At 45.2% G+C, this 20,838-nt stretch overlaps 4 protein-coding genes across 4 annotated transcripts; 1 reads left to right on the top strand and 3 right to left on the bottom strand.

Moving 5' to 3' along the window:
- Nucleotides 1–1,022: 1,022 nt before the first annotated feature.
- BHQ10_005465 (uncharacterized protein) lies at nt 1,023–2,616 on the bottom strand (the record flags this gene model as incomplete). The annotated part of the gene is made up of 2 exons (XM_040877944.1): nt 1,023–1,409; nt 1,471–2,616. 2 exons carry the CDS (start codon nt 2,614–2,616, stop codon nt 1,023–1,025), a joined length of 1,533 nt encoding a protein of 510 aa, XP_040733969.1.
- Nucleotides 2,617–5,098: 2,482 nt separating this feature from the next.
- Nucleotides 5,099–11,843, top strand: BHQ10_005464 (uncharacterized protein; the record flags this gene model as incomplete). The annotated part of the gene is made up of 5 exons (XM_040877943.1): nt 5,099–5,401; nt 5,461–6,084; nt 6,145–6,270; nt 6,323–6,744; nt 10,055–11,843. 5 exons carry the CDS (start codon nt 5,099–5,101, stop codon nt 11,841–11,843), a joined length of 3,264 nt encoding a protein of 1,087 aa, XP_040733968.1.
- Nucleotides 11,844–12,125: 282 nt separating this feature from the next.
- On the bottom strand, nt 12,126–16,275 carry BHQ10_005463 (uncharacterized protein; the record flags this gene model as incomplete). Its single annotated transcript, XM_040877942.1, has 13 exons — nt 12,126–12,241; nt 12,302–12,436; nt 12,506–12,794; nt 12,852–13,700; nt 13,764–14,130; nt 14,673–14,896; nt 14,963–14,996; nt 15,055–15,144; nt 15,210–15,366; nt 15,434–15,619; nt 15,733–15,751; nt 15,831–15,957; nt 16,025–16,275. 13 exons carry the CDS (start codon nt 16,273–16,275, stop codon nt 12,126–12,128), a joined length of 2,844 nt encoding a protein of 947 aa, XP_040733967.1.
- Nucleotides 16,276–18,012: 1,737 nt separating this feature from the next.
- Nucleotides 18,013–19,886, bottom strand: BHQ10_005462 (uncharacterized protein; the record flags this gene model as incomplete). Its single annotated transcript, XM_040877941.1, has 6 exons — nt 18,013–18,428; nt 18,496–19,113; nt 19,178–19,246; nt 19,314–19,398; nt 19,457–19,582; nt 19,677–19,886. The coding sequence occupies 6 exons, from the start codon at nt 19,884–19,886 to the stop codon at nt 18,013–18,015; spliced, it is 1,524 nt and encodes a 507-aa protein (XP_040733966.1).
- Nucleotides 19,887–20,838: the final 952 nt, after the last annotated feature.

The raw sequence follows: 20,838 nt of genomic DNA, 5'->3' as shown, positions 1-20,838 counted from the left end.
GCGATCATGTTCATGCTGTCCATCATGTAAATGATCAACCACTTTATATGGGCCCATGGAGAAGACCAAGGTTTAATCCCTCTGAGCACCCCCTCCTCAAAAGTCCAATTGTACAGATTAAAAAAGAATAGAAATTGGCTGATGATCGAAATGACCAAGACAGGAAGATAAATTCGAAAAATCCTCCGCATGACAGCAGAAGATAGCCGATTGAGAAATGATTGGCCTCTTTGAAGTGTATGGTTGTGTTGTTCTCTGGCTCTGATGAGATTGATGGAAATTGCATACCCCGAAATGACCATGAAAAGAGTGACCATTGCATGTGCTGAGAAGAGAATGCGGATAGGAGGAAGCTGGATTAATCGCCCACCGTCGTCCGGCGCATCAGCCCAAAAGGACAAAAAAGGCTGCCAAATATCGCCCATGAAAAAATGGTCAAAGGCAACGATGGCGGCTGCAATGCCGCGGAGGCCATCGAGCCATTTTGTGCGATCCATATTCTGTGTTTGTGCAGGTGACTAGTACTGAATATTGCGATGGATTGTGGTGTTTCACCAAAAACCGCATTTCATCTTCGGGAAAAGAAAAATTATCGGTCAACCAGTGCTAAAATATGCTGGTAGTAAGATAAAGGCGGTCCCGCGTACGGCTGAGACTTTGGCTTATTCAAAAAAAAATGATCTGTTCGGAGGCTGCGGGAGTCGCCCTCTTAAAGCGCTGGCTGCGTTGCCGCTGCAACTTGGGTCGCCCCTGAATTACTATGACTGCGCAGTAACTACAATAAATCGCTCTCTTATTCGGTAACATAGAAGACGATATTCTTATTCTAATTCATTTTTAGAAAATATGAAAGACTACGAATATGTCCGAGCAAAAGGCGATCTCGAACGATTTGTTCGGCTATCGAAATTCAGGTAAATGTCCCTTGCTAACAAATTTAACAGGATGCCCTGGCTACTTAGCTATTATTTTATGGTGGATATGATTGTTACGAAAGACTTTGTGTGGAATTTACGATGGACCTAATGTTCACAGGACCATTGCTCGATCCGTTTTGAAACCCAGCCACTGGTTGTCTTTAACGCTGTGAGTCTCCTTGGGTCTGTCGCCGTGTAACCTGTTCCCAAGACAACACGGTCACTCATTTTGCAGAGATCCTCGTAGAAACTCCACTGGACACACTCGGGCCACGATAGACAGGCTGCCTCGCAGTCGTCTACTGACTGCCAGCTCTTCAGCCAGGAAAGTCTGGATTTCACCGAATCAGGAATCCACATGTCCTCACCAGCTTTCGCCTCGGATGAGGTGATGGCGTGACTAGAGGATCTATTGTCCCACCATTCCATGCGTCGTCGGACGACCGGCGCAATGAACGTGTCATAAACGTCACGATACCGCATGAGGCCATTCTACATCATCACAGTAAGACAGTCGAACCCTAAACATCGGGCAGAGAAGATGAAAACATACCTTGGTAAAATTCCAAGCTTTTTCCATGTTGTAAGATCTCGAGATATCCTTTAAATGCATGTGATGCATGCTAAATATAGGTTTGCACCAGTTTGCTTGCCCATACCACATGTTCCAGTAGGACTCTGGGTTGAATCCAAATGTAAACTGCTCTGCTTCATGGGTCTCGCCAAAGGGCACTCCATAATCTTTCAGGACGTGACCAAGTACATGATCACCACATCCATGAGCTTCAGTGAAATTCTCGTATTTTTCGATAATGTCGCTGTGGGTGCCAAAGGTTTTTTCCCAAGCGCCTCTTGACAAGGCAAATCCAGCGCCCCCATGAGCAAAGATCTCACCGTGTTTGACAGCTAAGCTACCAATATACCATGCATCCTTCCAATCAAAAGTGGCAAGGTGATGCAATAAGTTGGGAAGAAATATGAACGCGTCATCTTCCATGTAGATGTACCACTTCGCATCCGGCTGACTGTGCCCGGCATGGTTGATAAGTGGTAAGAATTTGTATTTGTCTAATTTCCATCCACCGATTGGACCTGCAATGTCACCCTCAATCCATCCTTGCTTGGCGTCAAAATCTTCTTGGAGTAGGTATGGCTGGAAGTCCGGAGACTCGAGAACAGCTCGTGAGGTGGTATTGGCAAGGACATCCACCAGTTGGTGAGAGCCGATCACGTCAGGGACATCGGAGTAAATAATTGTGTTCTCTGGTGCGATGCGTTCCGGCGCAAGGCTCGTCAATAAATGGATTGGTAGGCGTTTCCATACTAATGAGGCACCTGTCTTCAATAGAAGAGCGACTTCGCTTGTTTTGAGTGCTCCTTGGGACGGGTAATCGGGAGTCGGTGGCGTATAAGGTGAGGGAGAAGTATGAGACGGAAGACGAGATGAGACCTCGGGTTTAAGTTCTGGCCCCCTCTGGTATTCTTCGATCTGGAGCTTTCGTTGTTCTTGCGACACTTGTAGCAATTCATAAGTTGCAGATGAATCGTCTGTTCTAGAGGAATGTTGTTCAGAAGGAATGTCGAAGTTGCTCACGGTCTCTTTGTGGAGACTTAAATAGTAGAAGAAGAGAGTTGTGGTCAGCAACATAAATCCCAATGGGATTTTGCGATTGTCTTTGTAGAATTTTCGAGGAAGCATTGTGTAGTTTATTGTGAATGAATGACACGAGCGAACGAAAAAAATTTGATGAAAGTGAATGTAAATGCAGCTTCGCTATCCTTTGAAACTGCCCATCTCGATGTGCCTACCACAACACATGAGGCAACTTGGCAGTCGCTGGATACCGCCAGGTAGCAGTTGTATGAACTAAATCCCACGGTAGTAGGGATTTTGTCGAATGTCGATAGGAAGAGAAACGATTGCGGCTCTGCTTCCAATCTCAACCCTTGTACGAAGTGCCTTTGTATGTACTATTAATGTACGTGCTAATTTTGTCCAAATGAGAGTAAGAAAAGACTAAAGCCCCGCTGCTGATACAAGCGCAGTACTTGTAAAACTGGATCTCGAATTTTACAGCTCAACGGCTTAGCATCCATCTATAATAATCAATTATCATACGGAAGGGTGCGCTAGTATGTACGTACTTCGCTGAATGCCTATGTTGTTCGTAATTTCAAATTTGACGAATTCCTTTCAGCCATGAGCACGGTCTAGACCAAAAACTCTGATGAATATACTATCAAACCACTCAGTTGTCAATATCTACATAGTAGAGACTCTAATCCTGAACAGCGGGCGCAGAGACAGATCCAATGTGCTCCGTACCGCTACTGGTATGCTGGTTACATCTAGCGTGACTCCAAACTTTCGTGTTTCTACGGAGCATCTGGAACTGATCCACTTGCAGGCTTTTTTCCTTGGATTAATCTTGGCGCGCTCGAATTTCCCACTTCGGATAAATATTATTCATCAGGTTCAGAACATAATGTGACAGGCTTCTTTCACCTGTGAGACATGCATGATTAATGATTACGCGAGTCAGCTGGGAGCAATCAGTCATCACACAGCGAAGCAAGTCGACGGCTCAACCCCCCCCGGCGAATGATTCCAGAAAGAATGCGGCTCTCACCGGCAAGCTTCGTATCGGTCCCACATGATTTCAGGTTAGCTCGTGTTTGTATGGAGTTATTTTATGCATAATCGCGATTTCTACAACGACGCCCAAAGGCGCCGCCACGGCTTGAGGTCAAATCTAAGTTGAGTCGATTATTCACGGGAACCAATCTGGGATTGCACGACCATGGATGTTGATGTTGGTTGTTGGTTTGTTGCGAGTGCCGAGTATGTACGTGAAAGTGTTTTCAAGCGTTGAAGAAATGTGCCAGGGAGCTAACCATATCCGAAATTACGGGTGGTCCGCGTCCTCGTGCTAAAGGCAGCAAGGCCAAGTTCACTAATTATCATACCACGAAAGTGGGCTGTGCAAAGGATGAAAGAACGAGCCTGTCTTTTTTTAGTGGTTGCTGCTGAGAAATAGGGGAAGTAAGGGGTATCACTTCCGTGATACCGACGCTTACCCCGTCGCCTACCGAATTTTCTCTACTTGGCCCCTCGGCCTAGACCGTCGGATTCGTGATTTGCTCCGTCTATAGAATACATATTATTCACATTTACTTTTTGTAATTCTTAGCATTTACTACGTAGTACCCAAGACTCACTCGCAGCAACTCACTCGCAAATTACTGCTTCAGTCGGTTTTCATAGTAAGCTTGGTCTGTCCACTTGAGCAACTGACCCATCGTCTCATATTGGCCCTTGGCAGCCTCATAAGCAAGAGCTGAACCGCTTTTGAGGGGCGTAATAAGACCGCGTAATCGGTAAAATATGCAAAAAAAGTGTGAGACATCACAGCTACTACTGCCGTCTTCTTTAATTATCATTACTATAGTCATCTTGACCACCTAATGATGGTGTTACAGCCTCAATGTCTTTCATTAGTGTCAGAGAGCATTGCACGTTCCAAGAACCGCATGAGCAATCTCACTAGTCTTTGTACTCGGATCGGTTAAGACTGGACACAGCACCTTATTTGGCTAGCCGTGTATACTAGTATGTACTTTGTATACCTAGTTTTACGCAATGGATCGATTGTATGTAATCGCCGTATTTTATACGGGGCTTTTATGGAGACTGAATCCGCAGTGGAAAGCCTAACAGGGGGGCATCTGATGAAATAATACAGCTCGCGATTTAAATCGAAAGAAATTGGTAACATTGCAGAGCTCCTAATCCGTATGCGGACAGATGTATTTATTGGTTCTGCGATCTATCTCGAGACTTTTGAAAAATTCTCTGATAGTCAAATATCTCGCTATGGCCGTTGGTCGGTAAAAGACACCAAGCCAACACTGAACATTCGTTTTCTTCGACATTGTCGGAAGTCCATTCTTTTATGAATTGTAGAGAGCCTTCAGTCAATATTCGCACATGATATTGTAGGTGATCGACACCTAAGATGATATTAGCAGACGATCCCCAGTCCCGGCTGCCTTCGTTCCATTGCCGGGGCCCTTATGTTTCTTCAATCCGACAGTTCTTCAATTTCCTTGGTTGTCTATTCATTATTCCTGTGTATTATTTTATTACAGGATGTACCAAATTTCCTTTAACCCTCGACCTTATGATCAGTATCTTCGTGGCCGAATATAACAGATGGGCAAATGAAAAACGAAGATCGAAGCTTCATGAAACACCTCCCTCAACTCCTACCGGCGATGTCGAAAAGGCACTCATGGCAATGCAAAATGGCCCCCCTGGCGAGATTACCAGGTGCATGGCTGCGATTGTTGGATATCGTGAAGATCCCGATCTCTTCTACCGCGCTTTAGAAAGCTACAAGGCGACAGAAGGCCTTGACTTCACTTTAGTGGGAGTGGATGGGGATCAAGCAGCCGATATGGATATGGTTCGCGTTTTTCAAATGGTCTGTCACTGTTATCGTTATTATTTGAAATAAGGCGCTCATGCTAACAATGTCTCTAGGTCTATCCCAAAAATTCCGCAGTAATCCACCTGGATGAGCCATTCGGTGAAATTGCCATGCGAACATACAGCAAGCTTGTTGACCCCGACATGTGCTCACCAGAAGATATTGAATATTGCAACGAGCTTACAATTGCTCATTGCTGTCAGCTTGCTCGCGAAATCTTGCGCGAGCACGATATCCAATTAGACAAGACTCAGCCAGGCGGTGGAATCACAAAACTTTGCATATACGAACCACACATGCACAAGAAAGCAATTATGTTTACGTCGTTTATCTTTTCAATTGTTATTTCCGAAGTCTTAGACGTTGAATTCATGTGGTCCTCGGATTCCGACACTATTGTCCTCCCTGATTCACTGCAAAAGACTATTGCGACGGTTGCAGGAGATGAGAATGCCGGAGGAGCCAGTTCCGGTCTGATCGTTCACAATGAGCACGACTCTTTATGGACTAAGCTTGGCAGCGCAGTGTACTGGTGTGAACTATATTTGACGAGATCTACTTCGGCTTCATCAGGGACGAGTGATTGTCAGAGTGGACCCAGTACCGTATTCAGAATATCCACATTGCCTGGAGTACTATACTGCTGGTATACACAAAAGGTCTTGGGCAAACGGATGGTCAGTGTTCATGCTTATGACTTTCCTCTTATATCAATGTACTGACACTGCTGAAAACAGATTGTGAATGAGGACCGCCATTTGACGACTAATCTTTTACTCCGTGGGTGGACTGTTACCTATGTATCAGATACCCTAACTGCAACCGATACGCCCACCACTCTAAGCCGATGGCTTCTTCAGCAGGTAATCTTTAATGTAAAATTCATCTTTGGAGAATGATACTGATGCAAGACAGGTCCGCTGGGGTCGAGCAACCCATATCGAAACTTTCCAACAACCGAAAGTCTATCTTTTGAACCATCCCGTTTTCTTTTGGGCCGCCATGAAGAGAGAAGTCGGTCCACTGATCGTCTTTTTCTCAATCTTGTACTACTTGATTACCGGCCATCCCTTTGTCTACTTTTGCTGGTGGGATTTGGTCTTCCGTGCAGGCTACACTATCATCTACAACTGGCTTCGCAATCCTGACCGTGGTCCAACAAATGGTTTTGCCTGGATCGTACCTGCCCTGTTATTCTACAACCTACCTCTACCTGCTATTCAAGTCTGGAGTATGGCCACCGTACTTGAAGGCGGATGGGGCACTACCATGCGTTCGAACGGTGAGATGTCCAAGCAGAACCAAAGCCAATTGTGGAAACGATGGCATGATCTCGGGTTTTTCGTTCTTTGGATGGGTGTAATAGGTGGGACTTGCACAAGAATTGCAGGTGGATTACTTTCTTGGAGCGATATTGCCATTTTTAGAGCCCTTTGGGTGGGAATATTAGTCCCATCAGCCATCACGTTTTACGCATTAATACTGAGTTGATAGATTAATTCTTCATTCTGAGCTTACTTTGAGCGCGCTTCATATTCAGTTCAGTTTCATTTCAGCAAGACATTTCTGTGGAAGAAAGTATGAATGGATGCAGAGTGAGAAATCCATAGAGTGGGAAAAGATCCTTCGGTTCAGGAATGGTGATAAAGCACGGTGAAGAGTCTCGCCCCCGCATCGACGTGGTGTCAGGGGCGATATTGATGTTGACAAGCTTCATCGATTTGTTTCGGGGTTTCCACACAAGGTGCGAAAGATCAAAATCTACATATCGTATCCCAGTCTTCTCAAGCGCCTTGGAATTCGACTCCGGCGCCCTTTCAAATGCCGAATACTGAAGATTTGGAAGGCATGAGCGACGGCTATTCCTTCCCTACTCATGATCAACAACTTACCAGTCGCCCTCCCGTTGTATATAAGGGTAGTGTTTCTAGAGACCTGCAAGTCCAACAGACCCACACAGACAAGGATGCATATCCCTTTTAATGGTGTGAGGCTTATATAGAGATCAAACTCGAATTGCAGCCGCTGTTTACCATGGCTTTCCGCCACCTTCACCAGGAATGAGTTACCAAAATCCTCTAGGGTGCCCCTGAGGAAATGATTGCTTTCCGACAATGTGCAAGGGTTGAAGCTCAAACTGAGGCGACTGTTAGGTGATTTGATCTACTATGTTGTCCATGAATTGCTCTCCACTAATCTCGTGGTATTCATCTCCGTGGTCACCGACGTTTGGACACACGGGGTCTAGCTTGCCTCCTCTGAGGAGGCTCTCAAGGCATCTGGACGTGCAGAAGACATTTGCGGGATAGTACCGCACAAGTTTGGCTCGACTATTTGTGCCGTGACCGCATGGCTGCGCAGGGTTTGATTCTAGCAGAGACTGCCTCATGATGTTCGTGGAATTGATCCTGCATCGATCAAGCCTCATAGCACTAGTCCACCATTCTTGAGTGGGTGTGTTGTCTAACAAGCTACTGAGTACCAATGCAGCATATTCTCCGACCACAGTGTTTCGAAATTGACTTCATTGTCACTGAGCACCTCATCTCGGGGAACTTGGTGGTGTAGCTTCAATGTATTCCAGGTTTTCTTCAAGACCTTCAGAAAGATCAGGCTGACGCCGATATCCACGATTCCACGCCGTAGCCCATAGTTAATTATTTCGGCAAAACCCGTCAGGAATGGGCTATAAATATGGCCGTGGAGAGGTAATTTGTGGTAGTCGTCCCTCTGATTATGAACACCATCGATTATTACCTCGAATGGGAGATGTTGTGTAGCAACATAGTGGACAACGAATAAGTGAATCTCCTGTCGACATATTGTTAGGAAAGCGAAGCAGCTGTGATTTTCGCGTTGCATTTTGAAGCTGATGCTAGAATTTTCGTAGCAAATCCAGTCCACCAGCTTCTCTGGGAGGCTGTCGAAAGATCCTGGCCAGAAGTTCTCATCAGACATCAACCCCTCCCCATATTCGACTCACAAAACGGTGCGCTGTCAAATGTCTGGTTGTATGGACATCCTGGGAGTTTTTCACGGGCTGGCTTTCCTCTAAAGACAAATCGCACTCCCATGACGAAGGAAAACGTTTCTGATCCCGGCGCTCACATTCGTCGGTCATTATTTCCCAAAAACTGTTGCAGACTTCTGTGAAATGCTTCCACGCCTGAATGTGTTTGGGAAAGGATATCAATTTCGTGTCTCGATCGTCGGGGTCTTTTTGGGCGGGCTCGCTGACAGGAATAGCAAGTGAGAGTCAGTGGCACTCTTTCAGCAGTCCCAAAATATCTGTTCTTGCGTATCTAGTCTCTGATTCATCACTTGTATTTGTCGTCCTGCGCTCGCAATGCGTTGGCCAGACAAACAGCGCGAACAAAGGCTCTGGCTGAGGTTTTTTTGAAGCGTGCCATGGCGAGGTGATGGGGGTTGATACTTGATGACTTGATGACTTGATAGCTTGATAGCTTGATAAATCCGAGATGGAAGACTGGTTCAAGGAAGAAAAAAGAGTTCTAAGACTTTCAAGGTCATTGTGGGTTTTGTTCGTTGTCGGTGTCAAAAGAAGGGTTACTATCAGCGTTTCCCAGCACTTCTTGTCACTGGCCAGCACAGTACCAATGACGACTAAGCAAGATGTAATAGAGATATATTCAGAGTTTTTCCATTTGTTCATTGATATCTTAAATCAAACTTTGTCAATTTGAATGTGAGAGAAAACTCTATCTTTACACTTTTATAATCGTATATGTTGAAGAATTGTCCATTTGATTATAAATAATACGCAAGATACAGGGAGTAAATTTCACATCTAAATGGCACAACAGAGGCAGAATTGATAAACGAATATATTTTAAGGAGGCAAATCATTTCCAGGTAGGTATCGATTGATCAAATCTCAACATTGAAGTCCCATACACTCGCCAAGGTGGAAAGGTCGCCTCGAAAAATATTCGTGGATGTTCCGGTGAGCGAGGGGGGTACATATTCAAGCAGTTTAGCCTTGTATCCAGTGTGGGCATTTCCACTTGCTTGCCTGTGCTAGGCATGATGAGTCCCACAACATGTATGAGTATAGCTGAGGATTATCTTCCCCTACTGAAGCTGTCACTGCGTATTGTGAGAAGAAAAGGGACCACCGTCAATATTGCAGAGGTCTAAGGGATGCTCTTACGGCCAGAGGCTGCTGCAATTATCCACTATTCCTAATCAGGACTAGAATTCAATTGAGTCGTGTCCTTATCGTTCAGGCACCTGCAGATGGAAGCCTCAGTCCGGCGGTCTGCCTGACACCTTGGCAGGAACAACATGTCTCACCACGTCCCTTTTCGAGCAACTCGTTCTTCCACCAAGAAGACAAAAAACTTCCGTTCTATGCCACACTCCCTTTCCTGCTGGAAGAGAGTGAAAAACAGATAATGATGGATCCCGCGCCCAAGGCTCAATCTTCTAGCGTAATGCTAATGCAAAGGCTCTCGTTTTGATTCGCTCCCCTACGCGAGGCGGATACCAAAATCGCTCAGCCTCCAAATCTCTGGTCGGAACTCAGATCTTGAGATTCAGGGATAAACATCATTGTATTCCATCGGAGCATGGTCATGATGAACCCGTCTCCATCTGTTCCATCTGGTACCTGCATCTTCACTCTAGTCGCGCTGCTGTCCGTCGCACCCCGGTGCGCAAAAGTCGACGAATGAACAACGGGACTTCAGCAACCGACATTATCACCTATATCGGTATTCCACTCGCGGTACTTGGCGTCCTTCCGATCCTATATTCGTTCATTCGTGCCATAGTCGTTCAACGTTCGATCCGGCGCACCCTATACCGCCATGGCTTGCTCGATTCTTCCATCACGCGCGGCAGTTTGATGGAAGGTATAGTCGAAGTCGAACTTCCGCGATGCACTATTACTCCATTAGATCGAGACGAGGATCCCGAATACTGGAAGTTGAATTCGCACCAGGTATTCTTAAAAGGCGGCAGTTGGTCCGTATTCAACTGGAATACCTTGGTTACTGGGAGACAGCTTGTGCGATGTCAATACAAAGACGAGCTCAGAGTTCCCGAAGCGGACATTGACTTTGAAGATCTGATCGCCTTTCTGCTAGACCGTGGAGCTATTCCCGACCCAAAAGGATGGCGCCTGCTCAAGTCGATAGGCTTGTGGACACCGACCGGTACTGCCTTGCTTTTACCACCCAGAGGAATGCCAGGGACTGTTCTCAAAGTCGCAACGCCAGACAACGCGGACGGTCTGTTAAGTTTACAGGTCAATTGGAAAACAGAGTGGGACACTAGAGGATCTTTCAGTTTACCCCCGTTCTGGGTGAGGTTGAAGCAACCTGGTTGCGGCAAGTTGTTGGCCGATGGAAAAGAAACAATGGGCGAACCTGAAACTTTTGAGATTCAGGACGACCTTACGGAATCCCAAGAAACTCATGAGCCTCGGACCCAGGACATAAGTCGCGACAGCACACTTGTCACCGAAACCGAAACAACGCCGGAAATATCAGCCTCTCAGCCCCTTGTCAAACTGATTGAAGAAGGGAAACTACACATCACCACAACACCTAATGATAGCTTCCGCTTCAAACTGGATGGCAACCGTGTGCAAAAAGTTCTTTTTGAAGATGAGGAATTACCTACGGGAGAGATCCGCGAAATGGCCAGTGCAGGTGACACAGCCAACATATGGTTCATTTCCGCTGCATCGTCATTGAGCCAAAGCCTGGAATGCGAACTCTGGAATTTCACCATTCCGAATCAAATAACAAGTTTTGTCAAGCGCAAGTCTGTGCCCTGTGGTGTGATGGTGCTTCTGGGCATACTTAACGACGACGACGTGCCTCCATGGTCGTCACCGCCGCCTTCCCTTCACGAAAGTGCACATGAAATGGGCGAACGAATGCGAAAAGACATGTACGAGCGACAATTAGAGAGCGCTATGCCTCCAGCACAGGCTGCTGAGGCACGCCGTGTCAGAATGATGCGGAGCGCCAATGAATTTCATAACCAGCATATCGCTCGTCAAAAGGCCTTGCAAGAATATGAGGACCGACGGCTAATCGAAGCTATTCAATCGTCACGCTTGGAGAATGGTACGGTTGCGCAAGCTACATTGGCATACCTCGTTGCTGAAAAGGTTGTTCCTGAAGAATACACCATTAAGGATCTCGCGATCGCCGTTCTATACCTCATGGTTGTCGATAACGCAAAAGCTAAGCTCATTGGAGATATTCTGGAGCGGTGGGCTCTCTGGAGCCAATTCGGAGGAATGCAGAAGGTACAATTGGAGCTTCTGATCAAGAACAAAGTTGCATTTTGTTACGCGGCGGCACTTGTCGCTGTTGTTTACCACGCAGAATCGGGAGATAGTAACCCATCAACGGATATGCTTGAATGCCTCAAATCATGGAAGAGGGTGAGGCTTGGCTGAGGATCAGTCGATCACTGCCCATCCAGTTGCCCAACGCCATACAAAGAGTTATGTATCATACGACCATTATTTTGCATTTCTCATGACTTCTACCTTCTGTATTTGTATTGACGAAAGAGTCAAGACCAAATTTCGACCACACTTTAATTGACTACGTTTTCGGAACAATGATTGTATCACACGTACTGCTTCATTTCACAAGCACATTGACCTAGCCTATTTCAGATGGATTCACTACTATGTCTGCGTGGCCTATAATCCTATTCTTCATATACAATGTAACTACAATTGAAGTGCCCCGGCAAGTATCTCGGTTAACGCCAACACTTTCTCCTCTTGAAGACGCCTGGCAACCACCTGGACACCAACGTGTGCCCCGTCATAAATTTCAGGGTCATCTGACGACCAGAAGCATTTGTCATCAGTATCAGCAGATTATATAGGGTCTATTGACTCACAGCTTTTCCAAGCAATCTCATCCAGCTTGTTCCGTGGTTCATAGTTTGCCTCAAATCGATCAAGATCTTTATCGACTGTTGTCACTGGCAGGGTACAGGCCGCATAATCCAAGAGATTAATGATGTTCGAATATCCTGCCCCATTGAGTCAGTAACCGTATAACGGATCAGCAATCGAAAAATGACAGCGGAAGCGACACTGACCGTAATAATTGTACAATTTAGGCCTAGCAGCTGCAATTGCTGCCACCGGCATGATGAATCCGTCAACTGGACGTCCGGTAGCAGTCAGCTCAGATGTACTATTCCAGTATTCCAGGTATTTCTTCTGGTAGTTTCGTTTCTCAATGTTGATCGCAGCGATATGCGAAGCTGATTTCTCAGCAAACGGCGCCTTCCCATACATGGATGCAATCTGATCAGCAACGATTTCCCCAGATAGCCCAAACGCTGCATGTACATCATGACCTCCATCCAAGACGTAGACTTCATTCTGCTCACTAGTCAGTCACCTCCACATGCGTGGAATTGAGTAGGAGGAAGAGCATACCGCCAACCGTGTCCCCTGAGTATGAGATGGAGGATTCCATTCAATCACTTTGTGGCCGGCTCTTTTGATAGCTTTGATAACCATGTCCACAGCACGCGCAACTGGAGGATGAGGTTTGACCACGCCATCATCTTTCAAGATGCCAAATGTCAGTGGAGTTCCACTCAAATCGGGCGCATTTTTCCAGGGAAGTTCGAGAACTAATGGGTCGTATAGCCACGGCTCTTGAGACAGTAAGCTTTTGACAAGCAACTTGAGAGAACCAACACTCGTCGCTAAAGGACCGACAACAGACAAAATGGAATTCTGTCCATCCATGCTATTTGCCATGCCCTCATAGGGCAAGCGTCCAGCAGACGGTCTCAAACCATATAATCCATTGAACGCGGCTGGAATCCGGATACTGCCTCCAATATCGGTGCCAAACCCTACGGGGCTTCCTTTGAGACCAATCAGTGCACCTTCACCGCCCGAACTGCCGCCTGCCGACAAGAGCCTGTTCTTAGGACTCCATGTATAACCGATGATATTGTTTACCGTCTCTCCGGCCATCAGTGTATGCGGCACTGCGGTTTTGCAATACAGAATGGCACCGAGAGAGCGTAGTTCGCGCACCAACTCTGATTCGAAGACGAGTTCTTTGCCAGTGCCTCGATGCCCCTCAAATGTGCCCATCCAACCTACATAACCCATAGTTGTTTCCACCCCCTTCACATGAAACTGGTCTTTAAGACTGACAGGCAGGCCATGAAGAGGCCCAATCGGCTTCTTGTGTGTTGCAAAGTAATCATCCTGAGCTTGAGCCTCGGCCAATGCAGCGTCAAAGAAAATCTCGTGTAGACAATTAGTCTTTTTTCATACAGTCAGTAAACAAGCACGGATTGGGAAGTCGGACGAATTTATAATTCATACAAGTTGATGTGCCAAAGCTGCTCGATGGCAAAATGCTTTTGCAACCTCATACGCTTTCCATTCACCACTTGCGGTGCGCAAGACAATACCGCAAGCATCTGTCTCTGTAATATCGAACTCTTTGCTAGTGAGAAATTGTCTAATATATCCGTCCGTTACGTCCTTTTGCTCGGTCGAAGATGGTACAGACGGAAGACGCCAGGCTTCGGGAATAAGCGCATTGACGCTGTCTCTTTTGGTTTTGGCTTCTTGTTCCCATAAAGACATATTTTCGGTTTGATCTTGAATAGTAGGATTAGAATCGTGCGGGTTTAGTACCGTGATGACTTTTGGGAATATTTCTTGTATTGTAGGTGTTACAATGGTCCTGATTCTGTCTAGGTCAAGTAGAGCGTTGTTGAGACTGACAGTTATCACGAGGTTGAAATGCTGCTATGTACTCCGTGGTTGTAATCGTCTTATGCATGACAAGTAATGATTTCTTATCTCTCACATGCACAATCATTATCAAACCCCGCACAGAAAGAGGGACTGGGCCCTCCGCCATGCCACTAAATAATCAGACGAACTACGCAGCTTGACAAGAATCCTATTTTGATTGGTAGTGACAGGCAAGTGAATTAGTCTCCAAAGTTGGACGCTGGTATGAAAGTCAATTTGATCTAAAGTACGTGGTTCGTATGACCATATATCGTTGTGCAAGCCACAAATGGCAAAAGAACGAAACTAAAAACCTATTTGTCAATCAAACATAGGACATGTCAAGCAAAACCTCTCGCTTCTCGTTTACTTGATGAAACTTGAAGTATCTCTCGCAGTTGTAACTATCATACGAGTCAGTATGCTGCGGCACGATATTTGCAACGTAACCATAGGGATCGCCACGGTATGACCGGGAACATAACATACCTCCAGTAAGCTGTGCCAATGGCAAGATCACGACAACCGACAATATATGTTTGTACGTCAGCATCGAGCTTTGCATCTCCGGTCTTGGGTACACGCTGCTCTGCAGCTGTACAGAGATCGTAGTGCTCGCGAATCAGATCCAGCATGACATCGAGCGATTCCTCAAGGGTAAGCCCTTCGTGGTACATGTAGAGAATGACCATGTTCTCGAGTTGGCCCACGCGCTATCCAACAAATGGTGATTAGACTTTTTCTTTTCTTGATGACTGAGAGCATCAGTTGGTACTTACGAATTCCTTTTGTAAGGAAAGGATATCATTAATTCTGTCATGCCCATGATTAGTCACCGCAGCTGATGCCAAAGTATTCCCGAATCACTTACAAAATAGTGAGGCGAGTAACTTCCTTGATAACTTCTTGCATGGCTTCATGTTCGTGTATCCATTGAGGCAACTCAAAGTCCATTGCATATCTGCCATGAAACCATTAGTGTGGAACTTATTGATCACCAACTCTACACTTATTGATTTGACGTACTCGTTTTGAGTGATACTAGGAATGACACCTACGTCATCGCATCGCATCTTGAAAAGCTCAGCTGGAGTCGGTAGGGTCTCTTTCTGTCGAACAAATTGCTCCCGGGAGACACCATTAATATAATCATGAAGCTCTTTGCGTAACCTCTCAATGGAAACTATTTCGCCTTCGTTAGCCAACATCCACTGTCTCGCTTCAAAAGACACGCAACGGATATAACTGACCAGCACCCATTGACTGCCGGAACTCTGCCAAAATAGGGTAAAACATCTCTACTGTAGGACGGGACCCGGGTGGAGGTGTGAAGTTGGGATTAGGACCGAGACAGTCTTCAACACATTGGTTCGTCTCTTCACAGCACTTGATTGTTCCTTGTCGATCCTGGGTGAGCTCACCGCCAGTATCGATCTCTGTGATCAAAGTCATATGTTAGAACATGTTCATGGTGTAGGAATATCCTCGGTTATGCGAAGCCGGAAATTTGACAAGGATTAAAATATTCGATACGAGGACTGAACCATACCATCATCCCAGAAGAAAATCTATCAATTATCATACATGTCTGTTAGAAAAGTCTACTTGACTGTATTATGTAGCACGTTCATGATTAGAGATACGAACCCAATAGAGGAACTGTGACAAAAGGAGTAACTTCTCCTTGGGTGCGTCCGAGTAATATGTTGCGGTGAGCCAGGTGTAATTGCCCCGAGCTCTGTGTTTGATCTTCTTAACTTCCTCGACTTTGACCCTTTGTTGTGTACCTGGATCAGTTACGGGATCTATTGATGAACAAAGGGTTATCGAAGGGTAATTACGTTTTCAGCCATTCGTCGAGCTCCTCATTCACGGAATCAACATCTGGATGCAAGCCATATCGCCATCCAGGAAGAAGTGATATCAAATCTGGAACGAGAAGTTTCTTTCCCTCAAGACGCGAAAGCAATTCCCGCTTCTCTGATTCTGAAATAGGCTCTATCTTGGGGCTCGACTTGACCGTGTAATTAGACGCAACCTTTGAGGACTGCACTGGAAGCCCTCCTGTGACTCTGTCAATATCGGGAGCCATGTCGTATAGTTTATCGGTAGATTGAGGAGTAAGATTATTAACAGGTTCAAGATCAGCAGTGGAGGTTACTTGATTTTTGAGTGAATAGCCAGATTCTAGGTCGGCTTTATGGTTTTATCTTCCAAGTTTATGATTTCTTATCATCAGCTACATTATGGCGCGTTTACGTGATCCTCGGGTCTCTTTGCAATCTAAACGATCATTCCATCCATTCACCGTTGCAATATGGCGTACCATCAGTCAGCATACGTTAGAATTTCTTAATCGGCTTGTATCAAATTCTTCGTAGCTTCACTAAAGCAATTTATACGAGTTCATTACCAATGTAACTATCCAATGATCATTGATATTACCTAGTTTGGAAAGATCAGTATATAGAAATCTGTGCCTCTTTGGTCGATATACATGTTGATCTCACATACATCAAGTCTTCGATAGTGGCAAATAGGGCTTTTAGAAATTATTCACAAACACGATTCTCATAGGTGCATTCTTTGGCTTCAGACATGATAATATATGGGGAAGATGTACGAGGACAAAACAGGGATCAGGTCTAACGAATAAGGCCCACTCCAAATGTAACCAGCAAGAAATCCTTACTGAGCCTGTAGCTATTAACTAAGATGAATAAAGTGACCAAAAGTTACTACGAAGTCATAGTGCTGTTGTTATTGCTACGTAGTCGCAATTCAAGAGAAATGGCTTTGGGGAACATTAGGTAGGCGTTGTGAACACTAACGGAGTCAAGGTGGCTTGAATTTTAGGTGCTCGCATGTTACATTAAATTTTGCTATTATGTTCGTCGTTCTAGTATTTCTTGTTAGAGTAGCGACTCAGCTCCCTTATTTTACCATGTCTGACGTGCTTGGCGTTGGTTACGTCTCGGAATCGTTGTTGGGGGAGCTTCATTGATAAGTTAGACTTTTCTACTTGTGTGGGAAATAAGTGTCGCGGACCAATGGATGTCTATGGAATCTTGTCCTAGATATTGTACAAGAGCTAACATTGGTCATTGTACATTGAAAATCACTTTCCATTCAATCGTCGAATCTCCGCCGAGGACCCCGCTGGTTAAAACCTCAATTTGATGAGGACCCTCTCGAAACGTCCGATACAAACAGGTGAAGATAAGTGGATACAAGCTCTGATGTCTTATGTTGACCAGTTTAGGAGACTTGACTAGCCGACCACGGACCCCAAAGGTGTCTTACTTGCAGAATTTGGGGCAGTGTTTGGGGCCAGGATATGGCCTAGGCTCGGAAGTCTCGTCATTACAAAGCATTTAAGAAAAATAATCATGCGTTATGCTACCATGCTTTAGTCATGCTCGTATCGACTTTCGACTTCAGCCAACACACTCACAAGGGTACGTCAATTTCACCTAGAACGACCATAGCCCTACCCGGACCGAGCGAAATGCCGTTGTAGGACGGAATCTGCCAAAGCGGAACTTAAGCTTCCAGCCCGTCAAATTTAGCATATACATAGTCATGTAACATCCTGATAGAGGAATGACAACCATATGATAAGAACGAAATCGATTACAGTGAGTAGGTGAAAAAATCTCAAGTAGTAACTAAATACTTTGGAAAAAATGCATATGCCCCTCACGGGTTCTATTATCGCTCTTGATTCTTTGATTATCAGCTGTATATTATGTAAGAGTCTATCGATTTCACCAGGCTTTTTGAATGTGGCCTTAATGACTGCGTTCCCTCGAATCGTTGGTAAACTAAACTAAATCCTTCGTTTCAACAGTAGCTTAGCCGTTGGGTCCGCTAGAACATTGACTTCGAACATAAAATTCTTTGGTCGTCCAGCCTCAGGATTCTCCAAAGCCAAATCATAGTGGAATATCAAGTGTGCAAGAATGATCTTGATTTGGTTCGTAGCAAAGAACCTTCCTGGACAGGCGTCCTTGCCGAGACCGAATTCCATAGACTCGAGAGAAATGCTAGGAAACTGATATTTGTGCGCGTCTTCAGGCTTGCTTCTAAGCTTGTAGAAGCGGAATCCATCGAATGCATGTGGATCTCCCCAATTCTCAGGGACTTCGTCAAGAACACCTGTATTGCACTGTACAATGACGCCCGCGGGAAGCTCAAGGCCATTGGATAGTTTGATAGGAGTTAAAACTTTGCGCTGGAACGTAGCTGTAATACTGTTAGAAACATTTCTTTTTGTCGGGGTTAAGGTTGTTATTAGACTGATAATACACACCTAACGATGGAGGATTGTGTCGTTGAGATTCTTTCATAAAACTATCGAGTTTTTTTAGGTGGGTAAGAGTTTGCTTTGTCAGAACACCATTTGTCTCGGCTAGAACCTCTCGTAGCTCCTCTCTGAGAGGATCTATATACTCCGGTCTCGCTGCTAAATCGAATAGGACGTGAAGGGTAGCTAGTCGGGTAGTATGTATAGCGGCGGTTGCTGTCAGTAATTGGATGTTTGCCTGCTCACGATAGTCCACCGATTTGTCGTTGTTCTTGGTAGCTCTGGCTCTGACCCATTCAAGCATGTCATTTGGCTTCTTGTGTTCATCCCCCAAGTTCTCTTCAGCCCTTTCTCTCGCTTCCAGAACAGGTCGCAGCAATTGATATGCTTCCTCATGATCTGCTTGAATTCTCCGAACTTCAGGAATGAGGTACTGCGCAATTGGACGAAGGATTGGACGCCAGGCTTTGAGCTTTTCGCCTCCGATCATGACATCTGTTGCGAATTTTTCGCTCAGATCTAACCATTCCTTATTGCGGCTTAGGGACGAACCGACAAAGATTCTTGCTGATGCCTGAGAGATGATTCGAAGGAGTAAGTCGTTCAGATTGACGGGTGTCCAGTCTTAAGAATGTGTAATTAATTAGCTGATGAATACAGAGTTTCAGGACAATAGCAGATCGCCTACCTTTGCAAGCGGGAAATGTAGCATCAATAACGTGAGCAACCTCATTTTGAACGTCAGTCACGAATTGTCCTAAGCATTCGTAACCCTTCAGCTTCGTCGCTATATATCTCTCATGTAGTCATTGGTGTGTATATACCTAATTTTTGGTTCAGATCAAGCTTGATGGCATTCAACATGTATGGACTTTCATGGTCGATAGTGGTATATTGGCCCAAATGGCGCTGACTTGCATGTGAGCCCTTCTACTCATCTACATCAATCTTCTCATTTTGTACTCACATCTGCTAGTGCTTTCATGCCACTCAGCACTTCTCGATCGTACCCCTTGAGTTCTTGCGCATATTTTCGAGGCAGAAACAATCGAACGCCATCCGGCGTATACAACTGGAAAATACCTCCTTGAAACTGTCAAGGCATATCGGTCAGCTATAAAGCTCATACTAAATTGATTTCAATTTTTGATGGATTCGATCAACGTAGTATCAACTGATTTGAATACCTTTTTATAAGCATCAACTAGAATAATGTCTGCCTGATGTTGAAATTTCTGCATCAAACTACCTGGTTTTTCATTTTCCGCGCCGTAGATGGGAAAGTCGAACTTCTTTGGGCCGGAATAAAGGAAAGACCAGATTGTTACCCCCGCCAGCAGCACTGTTGTTATTGTAATGGCACCAAAGGCTGACCCTAGGGGATTTTCAAGATCCATGTTAGAATGATATGGTTCCGTCAAGATTTGTCGATTAAATTGTGAATACTTGCGTCAAGCATTCATTGACTTTTTGTTCTAAGACTAGACTCTCGAACAAGAGATAACGAAATCTCCCTGAACGTAGAGACGGTTAATTGATTCTGTCGAAGAGCAAAACTTAGATAACATCACGATACCTAAGATCCCCGGAATTACAGAATAATTTCCGAGCACTTTGACTCCTACCTTATCGGCCACTTCTTGAAGATTGACACAGCTATATGTAACGTAACGTGGGGCTGCGAGCTAATTAAGTTCAGATAACGATGTTAAGTTGCTTACTTACTCTATATTGCGGGGATACGTGCATTGGTCGTTCAACTAGTCCAAGTACTAGGCTGAAAGAGATAATGGGACCCACGGAGGTACGGAGTTGCATCGTGAATGGAAATGTTCGAGTCAGACATTAAATATTTTGTTACGTGTTTTTTGGTGAGGATTCGATACCTTTCGCCAACGCTCAAGACAGTGAGGCTTGTGCTTAGCATTTGCGTGGCATCATGCTGCCGACGTTGCATTCTGACCCCAATGAAATTGCTTACTGTCACATTAAGTGCGAACGCGAGATGTTACACCTGAGTAGTATAACCAACCAATCGGTCCATCAGAGGGCCAATCGATCAGGTTTGCCGATCATGGTTTCAATGTTACGATTGGGATCAAATGTTTGTGATAAAATGTGTAGTAGTACGAAAGAAATTTCGACTAAGGCCAAGAATATTCTCGCCAGCCTGTGTTCGATCTACGTCTTAGTTGGCTGGGTAGTCAGGGATATTTTCGTTAGGTGAATGAAAAGCTTGAATACGAAGCTACCCGTGTTAGGTATACCTATTTGATCTCGAGGGGCTAGGATGTTGAGACTCATCTTCAAGCAATTCTCCACCCCATCATTTTGAGAAAGACAACCACT

This window comes from Talaromyces amestolkiae (assembly GCF_001896365.1).
Source record: "Talaromyces amestolkiae strain CIB chromosome Unknown scaffold9.1, whole genome shotgun sequence".
In the NCBI taxonomy this organism is placed as follows: Eukaryota; Fungi; Ascomycota; class Eurotiomycetes; order Eurotiales; family Trichocomaceae; genus Talaromyces; species Talaromyces amestolkiae.
Note: the sequence above shows the minus strand (reverse complement) of the source record. Positions and strands in the feature narration are given on the sequence as shown.